At 39.2% G+C, this 19,236-nt stretch overlaps 1 protein-coding gene across 1 annotated transcript in view; it reads right to left on the bottom strand.

The window, feature by feature from the left end:
* The window catches only part of NFX1 (nuclear transcription factor, X-box binding 1), a 77,854-nt gene that overhangs the window by 28,692 nt on the left and 29,926 nt on the right, over positions 1 to 19,236 (bottom strand). Inside the window, exons 8-13 of the mRNA XM_006863032.1 lie at positions 12,366 to 12,465; positions 12,063 to 12,280; positions 6,484 to 6,581; positions 3,846 to 3,876; positions 1,360 to 1,439; positions 309 to 417 (exon numbers count right to left, since the gene is read on the bottom strand). Of these exons, the coding sequence (XP_006863094.1) occupies positions 309 to 417; positions 1,360 to 1,439; positions 3,846 to 3,876; positions 6,484 to 6,581; positions 12,063 to 12,280; positions 12,366 to 12,465 (636 nt within the window). The remainder of the gene's footprint in view (positions 1 to 308; positions 418 to 1,359; positions 1,440 to 3,845; positions 3,877 to 6,483; positions 6,582 to 12,062; positions 12,281 to 12,365; positions 12,466 to 19,236) is intronic.

Below are 19,236 nucleotides of genomic sequence, written 5' to 3'. Positions count from 1 at the left end.
ACGGTAAGACAAACTGACAGATGAGTGGTGACCATAAAGACTGTTGTTAAGTGCCATCGAGTCAGTTCCTGCATAGGGTTTCTGAGGAGCAGCTGGTGGGTTTGAACCACCGACCTTAAGGCCTAGAAAACCCTATGGGACAGTTCTACTCTGTTGCATGGGGTCAGTATGAGCCAAAATCGATTTGACAGCACCTAACAATGATAGTTTTATAATCATACCAATCTAAACTAACCAGTCTCTTAAAATATATTAAGCCTCAAATTTTTTAAAGCTCTTATAATAAATTATACAGTGAAGACACTCACTGGTTTGCCAGCATGTCTGGCAATTCCCACGATGACATGGTTCCTCACACCTGTGAAGGCCACAACGGAGTTTCCTCCCACAAATCAAAGGGCACTTATGCTCCTTATCCTGGGAAGAAAGATTTATATTTACATATAAAGTGATATCTATTTAAAATTTTCCAAAAACAGTATGTTTAATTAAAAAAAAAAAAAAAAAAAAAAAAAAGCAGCTCTCCACATACATGAATAAAATGATGTCTGGGGCTAACTTCAATAGAATCAGGTGGTGGACTAGGTGAGAATACAGATGAAACAAGAATAGTCATGAGTTGAGCAGAGTACTGGGGATATGGAGACTTATACTATATTCTCTATTTCTATATGCGTTTGAAATTTTTGATGAAGATTAAAAAAATAAGAAAATCTCAAACTTGCTAGTTTGTTAAATCACTGAGAAAATGCAAGAAATAAATTACACTTTAAATCCTCTCAAAAATGAATTCAAAGTGAATGAAATCTTTAAGTCTTAAAATAGTGGTACGTAAGGTTTGATATATAGTAGCTTTACCACTCTACACCTATGAATCTGTCAGTATATAAACTATCAAACATCAGTAATTTTGTGTGTATAAATACATACACACATGTATGTATAAACACAGTGGCAACAGCAAGAAAACTCTTCCTTTATTTGGTTCCATAGAAGTGAGTATTTTTGGAAAACTGAAACTTGATCTTTTAAAAATGCTGGAACGACAATACAAATAATCCCCTGTAAAGGACCTATGGTCTGTGGCTCTGGGGTCAGAGGCTTTGATCTTTCCCCTGCCTCTTCCTCCATGTTGCCACTGGATGATAATGGCTGACTTCTCTATCTAGTTTAGGCCTGAAAAAGGCCCAGCCCTTCTCTACTGAACAGGTGTGGGGACTATGATAGCTGTCCAACTGTTGCTTAGGAGCCCCTCCCATAGACTGCCAAGTCTGGGCTGCATTCCAGATGGCTGAGGCTTTCAGATGCCCAGCCCTGAATGCGTGGGATCTGATTGTGCCTAATGATAGGCCCACTTACCACACAGCATATCTCGTTACATTTATGCCGTCCACACAACCGTTTCTTGTTACATCGCTTGTCACACATAAATGTAGCATCTGCTGTGGCCAATGAAAAAAAAAACAACAACAACAAAAGGCAAAGGATATGTACATTCATTCAACAAATATCTGAGTGAAGACATGCTTTAGAAATACAAATGTAATGTAACAATGCAAATAAATTAGTGATGGTGAGACCATCTTACTACTACAACCAAGAGGTGGCTTCAAAAATTTTTCATGGAAAAATCCCATTATCTTTCAATTCTATTTTTCTACGAACTTTTTGAAGTCCCTTCATATATATATCCAAAAGAATTGAAAACTGGTGTTCAAACAAAAATGTGTACACAAATATTCATAGCAGTGCTATTTATAACAGCCAGAAGATGGAAACAACCCAAATACCCATCAACTGATGAATGAATACACAACATGGGGTACATAAAAGCAATGGAATGTTATTCAGCCATAAAAGAAATGAAAAGCTGATACATGTTACAGCATGGATGCACCCTGAAAACACTATGCTGAGTGACAAAAAAATCACACATTCTGACTGTACTTATATGAAATACCCCAAATAAACAAATCTATAGAAACAGAAAGTAGATCAGTGGTTGCCAGGGGCCGTAGGGAGGGAGGAATGGGGAATGACTACTTAATGGATTGTGGGTTTCCTTTTTGGGTGATGAAAATGTTTTGGAACTAGACAATGGTGATGGTTGCACTATATTGTGAAAGTACTAAATGCCACTGAATTGCACTTAGTGAGTCTATTACATGTGAATTTTCCCTCAATTTATAAACACGGAAAAAAAGCGGGTTAGATGCAGAAACGTTTCAGAGTAAAATGACATCTGGGATTTGCTTTTGCATACTTCAGCAAAAACAGAAAGGAGGGAAGGGATGGATGAAATGAGATGAAATGTCGACAATTACAGATGATGAGTGATGGGCGTGCCAGGGGTCCACTGTACTAATCTCTCTACTTTAACATATGAGTGAAATTTTTCATCACAAAAACCTAAATTGGAAACAGTCTGAATGACCACAATGAGGCCAATGGTGAACTAGATTATGGCACATTCACATATGGAATATCTGCAAGAGAGAGAACTATACACATTGGCATGTTAAAATGTCTTTGCTCTATGTGTCTGTGTGTTTTGTTTTGTTTTTAATTATGTATTTGATATATTACTGAGGGAAAAGACCAAGTTGCTGGCAATAAGCTATCAACAGAGATTTCTTCAGGGGAGTGGAACTAGGAAGGAAAAAACTAGGGAGGGGGTATGTTTTCATTTTTTAAAATAAATACTCCCCAGCTTCTTCAGGTTAAGAGACTAATTTTATTCAGAAAATGGGCATCTATGTGTTCTTCAGTCCTAGACGTGGGGAGTAAATGCTTACTTATTTAGCTCGTCATGGTAATTCCATTCCTTTTATTAGTGACTGGTTGAGACAGGAACATATGGCACAAAATGTACTTAGAGGGCCTGGCAGGACTATATTTCCCTTGCCCTTAAAAAGATACAGAAGAAGAAGAAAAAGAAAAAGATATAGAAGATAAAGACTCGTCCCATTCTACATGGACGTTACTGTGGAATTGCTGTAGCCAACTGATAACCATGAAGGGAATCACAGGGAGGCTGTACCAGAGTCCTGGAATCACTGAGCTTGGAATTACCTAGCCCTGAACTTCCCCTTACTGCTTGAAGTCACTTTTCCTGAGTTTTCTTTTATCTGCAGTTGGAAACATCCTAACAGTTTTCTTCCTGACCAGAATAAGAGCTCTCACTTTGTACACATTTACTGTCTATTACTTCTGCAAAAAGGACTTAAGGTGACATACCCAAAAGTCTATGTGAGAGCTAGGAAAATAGGAGCCGAGCAGGAATAGAGTGGGAAACCAGGAGCAAGGACAAAGAAAGAAACAATATTTTAGGTCTCAAACTTAAGGCTACTGGTTGAGTCCCTGGTCCAGTTACTCAGCAGTCCTAAGAGGACCAAACATCAGAACCAGTGTGTAAAAAGTTTGTTTCATTAGATATTATTTACCTTTACTTTCCCAACATTTTATTACAAAGTATTTTAAGCATGAAAAAGCTGAAACATTTTTTACAGTAAAGCCCATAGCCTATCTTTACTATTAACATTTACTTTACTTACTTTTTCATGTATTTATCCATTCTTCCATCCATCCATCAATTAATCTTATTTATTTGACGCATTTCAAGCTAAGTTACAGATATCATTATGTTTTTCCTAAATATTTCATCAACTACAATTTCGTTTACGGTTCTTTCATTTTTCCTTTTGAGGTAAAATTTACGTATAATGAAGCATAAATCTTAAGTAGACCTTTCCTGAATTTTGTCAAATGCATAACCCAGACTCTTGTCAAGATATAGAACATCATCGTTAGCCCAAAGGTTCCCTGCTGTGCTTTTCCAGTCATACCTTCACTTTTGAGACTGGTACACGGTAGCTCCTACGGAAAAGAAGAAAAGAAATAGTAACTACTACAGGAATACATACAATAACACCACTATAGTATAATGCTAAATGTAACATGCACACCCAAACAGCCTTTTACTTGATATGCAAGACCCTGAAAACAAAAAGATGCAACTGCCTGACAAGGGTTATTGTTGTTGTTATGTGCCGTGGAGTCGGTTCCGACGCATAGTGACCCTGTACTGGGTTTCCAAGGCTGTAAATCTTTACGGGAGCAGAAAGCCTCATCTTTCTCCTGCGGAACAGCTGGTAGTTTCGAACTGCTGACCATGAGTTTCACAGCTTGATTTGTAACCACTACACTACCAGAGCTCCTTGCCTGACAAGGATAGAGATGTAAAAATCCTTAAAAGCAGATGAAAGAATTGAAAATCTGTAACAATCTGTCAGCATTTATTACAGGGACAGTTTTACACACTCAAGAACTTCTGACAACACTTTTGAACTGCAGCAAAAGTAGAAGACTGTGTTCCAAGTTTTAATTATCTGTGAGTGGCCCCAAAGTTTCAATACATGCAATTTTGCTGAGGCATGATCCAGAGTAACATGGGTTATGAGGTTGGTGTGTGGGGATAAAGTGAGTCCGGCTGGCTGCCCAGCATCTGCATCAGAATTTGGCTTTGATATCATCTAAAAGTTGCTATATATGTCATCAGGAGGGGTCAGTCCCTGGAGAAGGACATCACGCTTGATAAAGTGGAGGGCCAGCAAAAACAAGGAAGACCTCCAATGAGATGGATTGGCACAGCGGCAGCAACAATGGGCTTAAACATAGCAACAATTTGAGAATGGCACAAGACCAGGTAGTGTTTCCTTCTGTTATACATAGGGTCGCTATGAGTCAGAACTGACTCAATGGCACCTAACAACAACAACAACAGAAAATGGTAAAGTGATAAAGACATTCTTCTTAATGAAAATGGCTGGGGGGCGGGGGGAAAAGCCAGATACTAGAGGTGATAACAGAAGTGAAGAGGTCTAAGGAAGTAAAGCTTTTTGGTCAGAAAAGAATCTGTTTTAGATAAATTAATGAGTTAGAAAGGATCCATGATATAAAGCTGTTCCCCACACATTCTCTACACTATACAATAAAAGTGATTCAGGAAGGGGCTTGAGTGAAAACTCTGCCTTGTACAGAAGATGGGATACGCTGAAGCAGCCTCTACAACTATGGGGAGATAGAGCTCTGACAAATCCCATCATAAACACGAACTGCCAAAACAAACTGAAATAGAGGACTGTGTGCTGAAAAGAAGCATGTATAGCGTACATTTCTCAAAGATTCCCACCAAGGTCATTAAAAGAAAACAACCTCTGAAGTTTTAAGAAATAAATTTTATCTAGAAAACTCACTTTTGTGGAAAAGCCCCTTTCATAACAAAGGAGATTTCATGAAAAAATCTGGCCAAACAATGGTATGAAGATTATTAGCTTTTTGAAGAGATTTTTCACTTTGTCAGAAGATCAGAAACTGGTAAAATGATAGACATTCCTTTTTAGTAAAAATTCATATTTATAGTAAGCTCCTTCAGAAATTTTCTAGTAACAAAAATTCACTTTACACAGCTTTTCCAGCATATACTCATTGCCCTGGGGTCTACCATTAGATGGGGTGAAGACAGAGAGCAAATGAGAAACACGGGTGTACAGAGACTAAAACAACAACAAAAAAAGGACTCTGCAGGAGACAGAAGCAAACTAACAGCAGTCAGTTACAGGTCCTACTTGGTCACAAAGGGATATCATCAGGAGCTCTCTGGGCACACTAAATCAGTCTTCAATCTGACTCAGACATTTCTAGTATTCCATGCATACTGTGGTTTCTTTTAGAAAACCTTCCCATTCTCACACAACTTTTGTCACATGTATATAATATTAATTTTACATCTTTCCCCTTCTGCTCTGAAGCTTACCCATTAAGCTAGCTCCCAATTTATAGTCTATATCCTCAGAATAATATGCAATTCAGCTGCTGCTCAAGACCTTGGCCTATATTTTCCTAGCCATAACCACTGTATATGATGAAGTTGTCAGGGAAAGAACACTTTTAGTCCTGCCCAGGCCCCAGAAGCACATCAGCCTGTGTCGCACCTACAATGGACTTTAACTCCCAGCCCTGTCTATGCTTAGAGGAGACTCCCCAAATCATTTATCTCAATTTCATTTTTTTCCCAATATATACGAGAAGCCACTAAAGTACAGATAGAAATACACTAGCTGGACTGATGAGTCAAACATGGTGGTGGTGGTATGCCGTGGAGTCAATTCCAACCCATAACGACCCTGTACAGGGTTTCTGAGGCATACGTCTTTACAGGAGCAGAAAGTCTCATCTTTCTCCTATAGAACTGCTGGTAGTTTTGAACTGCTGACTGTGAGGCTAGCAGCCCAACTCGTTACCACTACACTACCAGAGGTCCTTAGTTTTATAAAAATAAAACTAAGGTTAGGTTATTTTTTCAAAGAATATACACTGAGAAACAAACTTAACCGCCCTACAAAGTTAACAATTCCTCTTCTCACACAAGCACCAATTCAAACAGTATAGGAGGGGACAACGATGGCATTGTTGAGCATTTACCTTTGTTCTGAAAGAGCACCTGCAGGAAATAACTGATGTGCGGGAGCATGGTCCACAGTCTCCTTCATGGCAGAGCTTTTCACAGGTGTGAATGAAATCTTCAATAAAAATGAGAAAAACTGGGAATGAAAACTGCAACTATGAGGGTGAGTTAAAAATGACCTGCACTCCAGTTATATTAAAGCATCTGTCCAGCATCCACGATGACGGAGTATGCACGTTAAATGATTCTATCAAATCAATGAGTGACAGTGGATTATGTGGCAAATCATTTGTAAATCAGCCATGACTCTGCCTATGAAATATTCCACAACAGATTTGGGTTTTGAAAAGTCTGTGTGAGATGGCTACTGAAACAACTCATGGAAGAGAATAAACAGAAGTGCTTGGACCTGCAAACAAAATTTGGATCAATAATCAAAGGAAGGTAAAAGTTTCTTTAAAAAAATCGTTATTGGGGATGAGACATAGATTCATCAGAATGAGCCTGAGAGTAAACAAGCAGAGTATGGAATGGAAACATCCTCAATTTACTGACCAAGAAAAAGTTCAAAAGTCAACCATCAGTTTCCTTGCATTATAATATAGAGTAGACACTGGAGGGGGAGAGAAAGGAATAGACAGAAACATCACACTAGAAGGCTTGTAAGTCCATCTTCTGCCTATAACTGATTGGAATACCTAAAATAGGGCTACAGCGTACCCAGTGAACCAGGCTTCCTGTGGAGCCTTTGCAATACATAAAACTATAGGTAGAAACCTGAACCACATCCAGATCTCCAAAGATGAGAAATCTCCACTTGAAAGGATGAGCAGACCAGCCTGGAGCAGCTAGAAGAACAAAAGATACTTCTTGAAAGAAAGACCTACAGGAAAAATACAAAACAATAGAGGCAGATGGACTGTTACTACAAGAACAAACAAATCGCTTCCCTAGGAAACATCAAGGCAAGTGGTCGGATCCTCTCAACGCAAACCCCCTTCCAAGACTAAGATTCAACGGAAATACACGCTCTGATTGGTGACCACAAGCATCACCGATAGGGGGAAAAGGGGTAAAAGCAGCAATGAAGCAGCAAGCTAAGCCGTACAATGTTCAGTGGACTTCTGTGGACCCAGTTGGGGACCTGGTTGGCAAGCAGTGTGAGGAGACCTGGGGACTCTTGGGCTCAGAGTCAGTGGTGTGGCCACAGAGGACTCGAGTGGAGAGTGGAGCTACCGGCTGATGGGAAGAGAGGGCATGTGCACAAGAACGCCCACACTTGCAGATGGTACCCACGTGGCCTGGACCGGATGACTGGATGATCAGAGCTCAACCAGGAGAAGAAAGAAGAGGACAAAAAAAAAGAGTGATCTGATACAATCTGATGAACTTGATCTATACCTATGGATACAGTGACTCAAAAGAAGGAACAAATCCTTACAGTAAGAAACATTCCCACCCCCTCCATACACAGAGTAGACATAGATGGGCAACTTAGACATTGGATACCCAAATGGGGAGGGGGGAACTACAAAGGCAAGAAGTGACTAGCTTACAAGCTTTCAAGAGGGTACCTAGAGCTAGGGGTCACAGAGGAAGGCAGAATCACCAGTGAGTACTATCCAATCTGTCTAGGCAGAGCTGATGAAATGAAATACAGATGGGTAACTCACGATACTGTAGTGAATAATGATTCTCAAGACTGAATGTGAGGGTTGGAAATGCAAAGGTAGACGTTTTGTAGCAAGGAAGAGAGTGATTATTTCTCCAGTCTAGGAGCAGAGGTCTCTGGGACCAACAACGGAGAAGAGCCGAGAGCGGGACCCTACCCAGGGAAGCAGGGATGCCTGAGATGGAGACAGAGACGAAGACGTGGAGTGATGAAGCGGCTGGGGACTTTGGATCCAGAGAGGGAGAGGGACTGTGGGCCAAAGACTGGGGGGGGAGGGGGAAGTTTGGTTGGAAGATGAGGCATGGAGGGGACTGGAACTATGGCAATGAAATAAATGATATACGATGGAATGAATGTAAAACTAAAGTTCTCTCATGTAAACTACCATATAATTCACAATAAAACATTAAAAAAAAAAAAAAGAGGGAACCTAAAGTTAGGGGTCATGGAGGAAGGCAGAATCACCAGTGAGTACTATCCAATCTGTCTAGGCGGAGCTGATGAAATGAAATACAGATGGGTAACTCGTGATACTGTAGTGAATAATGGTTGTCAGGACTGATTATGAGGGTTGGAAATGCAAAGGTAGACGTTTTGTAGCAAGGGAGTGACTAACTCTCCAGTCTAGGAGCGGAGGTCTCTAGGACCATCAATGGAGAAGAGCTGAGAGCGGGACCCCACCTAGAGAAGCAGAGATGCCTGAGATAAGAGACAGAGACGATGACATGGAGTGATGATGCGGCTGGGGACTTTGGATCCAGAGAGGGAGAGGGACTGTGGGCCGAAGACTGGGGGGGGGGAGGGGGGAGCATAGGGGGTGGGTTTCTAGGATATACCCTTTGGTCGGTTGATGATGCATGGAGGGGATTGGAACCATGGCAATGAAATGATATACGATGGAATGAATGTAAAACTAAAGTTCTCTCATGTAAACTATCATATAATTCACAATGAAACATTAAAAAAAAAAGTCAACCATCAGCTGGGAAATTGATGTTTACAGTTTTCAGCAATCAACAGTGCTTTTTACACTGAACAAACCTGAGTTTAATCAGAAATTCAGGCTTCAGCTCTTCAGTGAGCATCTCACTGTAATGAAATGAGCACTTGATTGTTAAACCTTTCTCCTGATAGTTTTACAATGCTGGCCCTTGAGAAATCCCAGAAAACTGGAAGCATCAATTTCCCAGCTAATGGCTGACTTTTGAACTTTTTCTTGGTCAGAGCTGAAGCATGAACTTCAGATAGCAGAGGTCTGCTATCTAAGGGCATTGTGATCTTGCATGACAGTGCACATCTGCACACCTCTGCCCACACTGTTGACATTCTTCAGAAATTTCATTTTGAGGTGTTAAAGCATCCTCCTTACAATCCTGTAGAGGGTTTCCAAGGATTGCCTGGTGAGCATGAACCACCAACCTTGCAGTTCAAACTGACTTTGCAGTCTAGCGCATTAACCCACAGTGCCACACCAAGATTTCTTTCATATAGCTGGCTTGGCCTTTTCTGACAAGGCTATGTGCTCTGGAGTGCATGATGCTTTTTGTCAAAGAACAAATCTTCAGACTTTTTCTCATCATGTTACTTAGTCCCCGAGCCTTCAGGTTAGAATTGGGTGTTCCAAAAATTATAGCTATAGGTGAATTTACTGAAGTGTTCTTGACTCTTGAAAACCATATGGGGATTAGCAATAATGAGAAGCCATGACCTATAATCTCAGTCCATGGAGCATCTCATGCTACCATTCCAGAAGTAAAACTCTTATCTGTAGTCTCTTGTACTGAAGCTCTATTTCTAGCATGGAAATTTCCCACTGGGTGAGATACTGAAAGATCTTGAACAAATTTTCTGTAGATAAACAGGGCTGAACACAGCTGAGTCATTGTTAGCATTAGTCATGGGATTGTCTTTGAGTTACTCAGTCTAAATCAGCTTAGTTCCTTGAAGTGTTTCATGTTTAAAAATCTGCTGAGGTATAAAGGTTGCCTGCCCTCTAATCCCTTGAGCAGGGCTTGTCTCACTCCCAGGCCTGTTCATACAATTCTTACCATCCCCTTGCTCAAGTCCTCTTGCATGACCCATTTCATCTTTCCTCTTTCTCTCACTGCCAGTAATATACCTTAGCCTCAGAGTAGGAGTTCTCATCATTATGTACCAAATTCTTATAAAACATATTATTTGCTTCCTGAAAAGAACTTTATTATCTTTCTTGATTTAAGAGAATTTAATCTCCATTTCGCAGGGCTCCTATGATGATACATTTCCACAGCAGCCAGAGAATGAATAGATAATAGGTGTTTTTAATGCAACTCTTGATGGGGCCCTGTAGGATTAGCACTGGACTGCAAACCACAAGGTTGGCAGCTCAAATCTACCAGCTGTTCCTCAGAAACCCTATACAGGGTCGCTATGAGTTGGCACTTAACAACAACAACAACGCAACTAGAACATGTTTTAAAATATGAGAAGAATCTTTCCTTTATACATAATTTTAAAGTCAAACTGAGAAAAAGGATTAGGTAGGGTATGTCTACTAGCTCCTGCTGGTATTTGGAAAAAAATGTGGCATCTTTCTTTTTGATTAAAAATGGAAATCAAAATGAAAAATTCAAGCTTTACTTAGAAGATGTATGGTTAGATAAACATCTCTCTTATTCTGACTCAGCTGCCCAATAATTTCATCTTAATGAACACATAACCTTTGATCGTGCTCTTAGTAGAGGACAACTATACATGTATATTCGGAAAGTCCCAGGAGAAATTCACACTATTACATTATATACAAATAAAAATATGCATGTGTGTTAAGAGCCGTCAAGTTGATTCCATCTTGACAGGAATTCCAAGGAGTGACTGGCAGACCTGAAGCACCAACCTTGTGTTTAGCAGTCCAGTGCCTATCCTACAGTATCACACCAGGACTCCATATGTATATATGGAGAGAGAGACATAAAGCTTATTCCAACAAACCTTCCTTGGTTTCCATATCCAAGTAATCAGAAACCACAAATCAGAAGAGGTAAAGGGAGTCATTAAAGGTGGGCAAACAAGCATACTAAAGGCTTTGGCAAGTAAACAGGCAAGATTTAACAAAGGACAGAAACAATTCTAACGGTATATTGGTATGGGACAAACAGCCTGAGGTACCTCACGAGCCTCAAGGGCCTCACTGCACATGTTCAGCACACTATGTTAACTGAAGGTCATAAAAGCATGACTGTGAGTCAGTAAGGGAGATTATCCTCAGTAATCTGTTTAAAGAAGAAAATGCAAACTTTAGAAAAATGTCACATATAATGATGCATAAGAGGTGTTGTTCTCGGGTAGATGGAAAACTTAGTTGTCAATGATCCTAATGGCTAAGGTTTTATTTTACTTCGAATTTTAATCCTGAAACATTTTACTCACAGCTATTTTAGCATGATTTTACTATATGAAAATGCTTTTAAATACCTGCTGAACACTGGGTTAATTAAAGAACATATGGAGTTTGTACTAGGGTAGAGAAATCACACTTCCTCAAAGAATAGGGTCTCACCACAACTGCCCAGAGTTTACAACTAAATCCCCAAATAGGAGCAACCACTTGGACTGGATTGAAGTGGACTGGATTGGCACAGTGGCAGCAGCAGTGAGCTTAGGTGTAGCAACAATTGTGAGGTTGGCCCGGGACCAGGCAGTGTTACATTCTACTATGCATAGGATCACTATGAGTTGGTACCAACTTGATGGCACCTAACAACAACCTGAGCAAATGTATATTTTCACAAGTGTATTTTAAAGAGGAAACTAAAAAATAAAAACAAAAGTCTAAATAAACTTGGCCATAAGATTTAGAAAAGCCTCTGATATTGTACTGCTATCTAACATTACTGCCCCAAACTGACATTATTATTTGTAGTCAACTTTAGGTCAATAGCTTACCTAAGGATCCACAAGACAGGGGCTTGCCACACACTTTTCCACATGAGGGGACAGGATCCATGCACGTTTTCCGACAATTACTTCCAAGCTCCAGCAATTGGCTGAGAGGAGTTTGGCCACAAGGGCAACAGCGCACCAGATGGGGGAGCCGTGGGCATGGCTGGCAGGGCTGAGGATGGCATACTTGAGAACACATATGGTTCCCACATTTCAAGTCCCTGTTAAGAAAAAAACAACAGATTATTATATAATTGTTATATACAATACAGCTTTATTCTAACTGAGAAAAAGGTAAAACCTTACTTGCCACATATCTTTAAACAGCCAAAGTCCCCAAATCCATCAGACTTTCCTACATCAGTTCCACATAACACATCACGGGAGGTGCTGCCACAGTAGCATACTTGAGAGACAATTTCAAAAACAAAACATTTAGTAACCTGCGTGGGTTCTTCAAATAGTCAAAACAACTCATCTTTAAGGAAACATAAAATGTGATTCGTTGGAGTGTTGCTAAGATGTACTGCAAAAATGACTATGTTTATATAGCAGCTCTAAGATCCATGTAAGCTCTTTATCATAGGAAGAATAAAAAAGGCCTTATCAATATAGCACATTCTAAGACCAGCATAAAATGAATCAATAACCTAAATTAAGAGTATCATCTGAACTATGAAGCAATTGTTTTCAACCTGGATCCTACAGCTCCCTGAGGTCCTCAGGTTAGGAGGTTAAGCTGGTGGTTGTGGTCGAGGGGCTGATGCTTAGACCCCCCCACTCTTACTTCAACACAGTCAACATAGATTTGAAGTTTTATATAATAGGGTTTCACATAAATGCTGAAAAATTTCCTGCTGCTAAAAGAAATTTTAAAAATCCACACAATGATATAAAATCCTTAATCTGTATTCTATTATGACTGAATTTGAAATAATCATGTTTGAGTACTTACACTAACAAATATTTCAAATAACTTGTGATGCTTATTTGCTAGTTAGAGAAATCTGCTCAAATACCTAGACTTTCTGATTTAAAAACGAATGCATTGTTTTTATAGGCTTATAGCAACCCTACAGACTACATACCAATATACTGCCTGGTCCTGCACCATTCTAACAATTTTACTATGTCTAAGCCCAGTGTTGCAGTCACTGTCATTCTATCTCAGTGATGGTCCTCTTCTTTTTCTCTATCTGTTGCATATCCTTCTCCAGAAGCTGGTCCCTCCTGATAACATGCCCCAAATATTCTTGCTTCAAAGGAGCACTGTGGCTGTATTTCTTCCAAGAGAGATGTATCCCTTCTTCTGGCAGTCAAGCATGTTCAGTATTCTTTGCCAACACCATAATTCAAGGGAATCAATTCTTATCTTCTTATTCATTGCCTAGCTTTCGCACGTATAGGAGGCGATTGAAAATATCAAGGCTTCAATCAGGTGCACCATGATCCTTAAAATCATATTATTTGCTTTTTAAAACTTCAAAGAAGTTTTTTGTTTTTGTTTTTTTTACAGTAGACTTCTCCAATTGTTTGATTTCTTTACTCCTGCTTCCATGAACAGACTGTGAATCTAAGTAAAATGAAATCCTCGACAACTTCCATATTTTTTCCATTTGCCATGATTTTGTTTACTAGTCAATTTATGAGGATTTTTGTTTTATGTTGAAATCTAACCCATATTGAAGGACACATTTCTTGGATCTTCATCAGTAAGTGCTTCAAGTCCTCTTTGCTTTCAGCAAGCAATGTTATGCCATCTGTATACTGCAGCTTGTTAATGAGTCTCCCTTCAATCCTGATGCCAGGTTCTTCATATAGTCCAGCTTCTCAGATTATTTGCTCAGCATACAGACTGAACAAGTATGGTCAAAGGACACAGTCCTGATGCATACCCACCTTTCCTGATTTTAAACCTGGCTGTATCCCCTTGTTCTGTTTGAACGATTGCCTTTTCATCTATGTATAAGTTCCATATAAGCACAATTAAAAGAGTTCTGGAACTTCATTCTTTACAATGTTCCCCATAAATTGCTATGATCCACCCAGTCAAATGCCTTTGAATCAATAAAACATAGGTAGACATTTTTCTGGTATTCTCTGCTTTCAGCCAAAATACATCAGATATTGTTGGTGGTGGTAGTAAGTAAGGTCAAGTCAGTTCTCACAGAGACCCTGAATAGGTTTCCGATGAACAGATTAGGTCTGTTTGAACTTCTGACCTTGTGGTTAGCAGTCTAGTGCTAATCCTACAGTGCCACAACAGGAATCCTGATATAAGCAACAGTATAGCCCTTGGTCCACATCCTCTTCTGAATCTGGGTTGAGTTTCTGGCAGTTCCCTGCATTGGCAATTTTGCATTGCAATGTTGCAAACATTTTAAAATTACCTTCAGCAGAAGTTTACTGCATGTGATTGATATTAGTGATATTGTTTAATCACCTTTCTCTGGATTGGGTCAAATATGGATCTCTTCTAGAACAGGTTAGCTGTCTTCCGAATTTCTTGGCATAAACAAGTGAGCACTTCCATCATTTTCTCTGCTTGGTGAAATATCTCAATTGGAATTAAATAAATCCTGAAGCCTTGTTTTGTTTTTTTTGCCAATGCTTTCAGTGCAGCTTGAACTTTTTCTTGATCATATATTACCTCCTGAAATGGTTGAATGTTGACCATTTGGTACAGTGACTTTTTGGTACAGTGACTCCATATTTTTCCCATCTTCCCTTAATGCATTCTGTGTCATTCAATATTTTCCCCATAGAATTCTTCAATATTGCAATTTGAGATTTGAATTTTTTTTTTTTTTTTTTTTCAGCTTGAGAAATGCTAAGCATGCTCTTCCCTTTTGACTTTCTAGCTTCAGGTCTTTGTATATTTCACTGTAAAACTTTACTTTGTCTTCTTAAGCTGCCCACTGAAATCTTCTGTTCAGCTCTTTTACTTCATCATTTTTTCCATTTGCTTTAGTACTCTATGTTCAAAAGCAAGCTTTGAAGTCTCTTCTGACCTCCATTTTTCTCTTTTAAATGGCCTTTTGCTTTATGTATAATGTCCCTGATGTCATCCTCCTATTTTGTCTGGTCCTCAGTCATTAGTGCTTAATGCATGACATCTATTATTGAGATGATCTTTGTCTGAATTCAGGTGGGATATACTAACATTGGAGTCCTGGTATGGTGCTGTGGGTTAATGCACTGGACGGCAAAGTCAGTTTGAACTGCAAGGATGGCAGTTGAAGCTCACCAGCTGTTCCTCGGAAACCCTACACAGGGTTGCTATGGGTTGGAACCACCTCAAAGGCACTTAACTCCAACAACATACTCAACATTACTTTTTGGCTCTCATGGACTTCTTTTAAATTGTCTCCGCTTCAACCTGAACTTGCATATGAACAATTACCGGTCTGCTTCATAGTCGGCCCTTGGCTTTGTTGTGATTCATGATATTGAGCTTCTCCATTGGCTCTTTCTACAGATTTAATCGATTTGATTACTGTGTATTCTACCTGGAAAGGTATATGTGTATTGTTGCCATTCAAACTTTTGAAAAAGGGATTTGTGATGAATAAGTTGTTGGTGTTGCAAAATTCTATCATGTAATCTCTAGCATCATTTCTATCACCAAAGCCCTACTGATCATTTCCCTGTTTCCAACATTTACATTCCAATCACCAGTAATTATTAATGCATCTTGATTACACATTTGATCAATTTTAGACTGCAAAAGTTGATAAACATCTTCAATTTTAGCATCTTTGGCATTAGTAGTTGGTGCATAAAGTTGAAAAACAGCAGTATTAACTGATCGTCCTTGTTTTTCTGACTCATAGCAACCCTGTATAGGATTTCCATGGAGTGGGTGGTGAGTTTTAACTGCCAATCTTGATGTTCAAACCAAAACTTGCAGTCCAGTGCTTATCCAACAGCACCACACCAGGACTCCAGATCTTCCTTATAGGAATATAAATATTATCCTAACACTGACAGTGTTGTACTGAGAATAAGTCTTGAAATGTTCTTTTTGACAATGATTGGGATACCATTCCTCTTAATTTGTCATTCCCAGCATAGCAGACTAATGATTGTCTGATTCAAGATGGCCAATACCTGTGTATTTCAACTCATTAATGCTTTCTATTTAATTTTTTAAGACTTCTAATTTTCCTAGCTTCATATTTGGTACATTCTATGTTGTAATTATTAAGGGATGTTTGCCGCTGTTTCTTTTCATTTTGAATTCTGTTACATCAGCAACTGAAAGCCCCCAAAGCTTTATTCCATCTACATCATTAAGGTCGACTCTACTTTGAGGAGGAGGCTCTTCCCGTCATATTTTGAGTGCTTTCCAACCTGAGGGACTCATTTTCCAACATTATATCAGAAAATGTTTTGCTGCTATTGATAAGGTTTTCACTGGCTTTCAATATATGACTGTGTCCTTCTTCCAAATATGGCTTAGTCTACAAGCTCTGAGGAAACCTGCACACAATGGCTGATCTTTCAGGTAATATGGAATACTGGTGGCCTAACTTCCATAATCACAGCAACACACAAGCCACCACGGTATCACAAACTGACAGATGAATGGTGATTAGAATAAACATGTAAATAATTGATTCCTTTATCTCCTGAAATCGGCAATAAATGTGTTATTTTTAAGTTGTATTTCTGATATACTAATATATAACATTTCTGATTAAGAATTAATTTTACCAACTTGCATTATTTTTTTGAAAAGTGTTATGTTATATTTTCAGTTTATAGTGAAACTTTCTCAGTAAAATTTATCACCTATGCAAATATACTTTGGCCTACATAATAAATGGAGAAATCCAGGCAATACAATGGTTAAGATCTCAGCTGATAACTGAAAAAGGTCAGCAGTTTAGTTTAAACCTACTAGCTGCTCTGGAGAAGAAAAGCCCTGGAAATCTGCTTCCATGAAAAAGTCAACCTACAAAACTCTAAGGATACTTCTACTCTGTACTACAGGATTGCTATGAGTTGGAACTGACTTGAAGGTACACAGCCGCAAAAATTACGTAATAAATGCAAACCAGAATGATGATGTTGTTGTTAAGTGCTGTTGAGTCGGTTCCGACCCATAGTGAACTTGTATGGGGCTTCTGAGAAGCCGCTGATGAGCCTGAAGCACCGACTGTACAGTTTAAACTGACTTTGCAGTCCAGCACGTTAACCCACAGTGCCCCACTAGGACTCTAGACATTAAATTAAAATTTTGCAGAATTAATGATGCTTTCCTTCTTCCTCAGTATAATTTAGATAACTGCTTGCACCTAGGAGCCCTGGCAGTCTAGTGGATGATGAGCTGGGCTACTAACCACAAAGTCAGCAGTTTGAATCTACCAGTCACTCTGTGGGAGACAGATGAGGCTTTTGGCTCCATGTAAAGATTTACAGCCTCAGAAACCCTATACAGAGTTGCTACAAGTTGTAACTGACTTGGTGGCATAAAACCACCACCACCACTTGCACATAAAATGAGTTTCAGAAAAGAACAACAACCAAACAACATTATAAAAACGTTCTTGTTGTTAAGTGCTGCCAAGTTGGTCCTGACTCATAGCAACCCTGTGTTGGATTTCCTAGGAGCGGTTGGTGGTTAAAAACACAAAAATTTTTAAATCACATATTTAATAAGTAAAAATGACTGCTTGTAACAAAACATTAGAAATAATGCTCATGAAATAAAGTATTATATTGAATAGAACAAAAAGTTTCACTGGGACATGGGACAAAAGCCACAAATTACTACAGATGTGGTCAAGATTTTTAAAAAATTGTGAATTAGGTAAAGGCTTGTAAAGCAAATCAGCTTTCCACCAACAATTCATACATTATTTTATTTCATCTCATTGAATGCAATCTTCATAATATAACACCAACTAGCTCACTCCCTCTGTGTGCTTCTGGTTTCCATTTCTCTTCTTCCCAAACCCTCCTAAACTTTGTCCTTGGGTAAATGCTGACCCTTTGATCTCAAATGACTGATTATTCTGTGTGGTGTATCTCTCTAGTGCAACTGCTCACCTTAGAGATCTGTATGTTGTTTGGCTGAAAATTGAGCCACAGGAATTGAGAGTTCAGTTCCAATCTGAAGGGGATCTAGGGGCCATAGTCTCTAGGGTTCTTTCTCTCTATTCAATCAGTAATGCTGGTCCTTAAATTTTTTTTTATGATTCTGAGTTTTGGTCCACTGTTGTCAAGATTTAAATAATACACATTTCATCTTCTGGTAAGTATCTGTGCAGTCAGCCCCTGTTCTAACACACATCTATTCATTCAACAAAGACTATTAACTGAATTTACTAGATACAGGGAATGCAATCAATAATGTGAAATCAAAGAATCGGTATACAAACCCTAGCAAATGAAAGTTTCTACAAACAGGGTTTTTCTCTGCTAAGTTTCTGCTCACACAGAACCGGGAACAGGGGCTTTTTTTTCCCCTCAGAGATTCTGAGGAGAGCTGTGAACAGAAGAATCAAGGGTCTGAAATTGTAACAGTGAAAACCAAATGGAGCTCCCGATCAGTCAGAGACTAATCTGAGTACAATACTAAAAAGCACAAGAGTCAGAAAGATGAGCTCTGCAGCAGGAGCATTAGGTGGAGTCACAGCTGACTCAAGACTATTAAGGAACCAAAGCAAGAAGGTCTCTATTGCCAGATACATGAATGAGGATCCAGAAGGTATGCTTATTAAATCTGTAGATATGGCTGAATGGGATCCTAAACAAATTATGATTTGAGAAGATATGCAGACAATTGTTGTTAAGCGAGCAAAACATTTCACTAAATTTTAATTTGGCCAAAGAAAAAATCTTGCAACTGGGTTTGAAAAAACCAACTACACAAAAACAAGGATGAGATTGATTAATGGAATCCATGAAAAGATAAGGGCGATCAGCTGAGTAAAAGCTCAATAAGAACCATGAGCTAAAAATGGTCCAGATCAAGGGGACTCTTCCGTTCCATAATCTGTACTGCTAAGACTTAACTGCTAATATTACTTTGTTGTTGTTAAGTACCGTGTGGAGTCGGTTCCGACTCAGAATGACCCTGCACAGGGTTTCCGAGGCTGTAAATCTTTACGGGAGCAGAAAGCCTCATCTTTCTCCCGTGGAACCGCTGGTAGTTTCGAACTGCTGACCT

Source organism: Chrysochloris asiatica, unplaced genomic scaffold, assembly GCF_000296735.1.
Source record: "Chrysochloris asiatica unplaced genomic scaffold, ChrAsi1.0 scaffold00053, whole genome shotgun sequence".
NCBI lineage: Eukaryota > Metazoa > Chordata > Mammalia > Afrosoricida > Chrysochloridae > Chrysochloris > Chrysochloris asiatica.
Note: the sequence above shows the minus strand (reverse complement) of the source record. Positions and strands in the feature narration are given on the sequence as shown.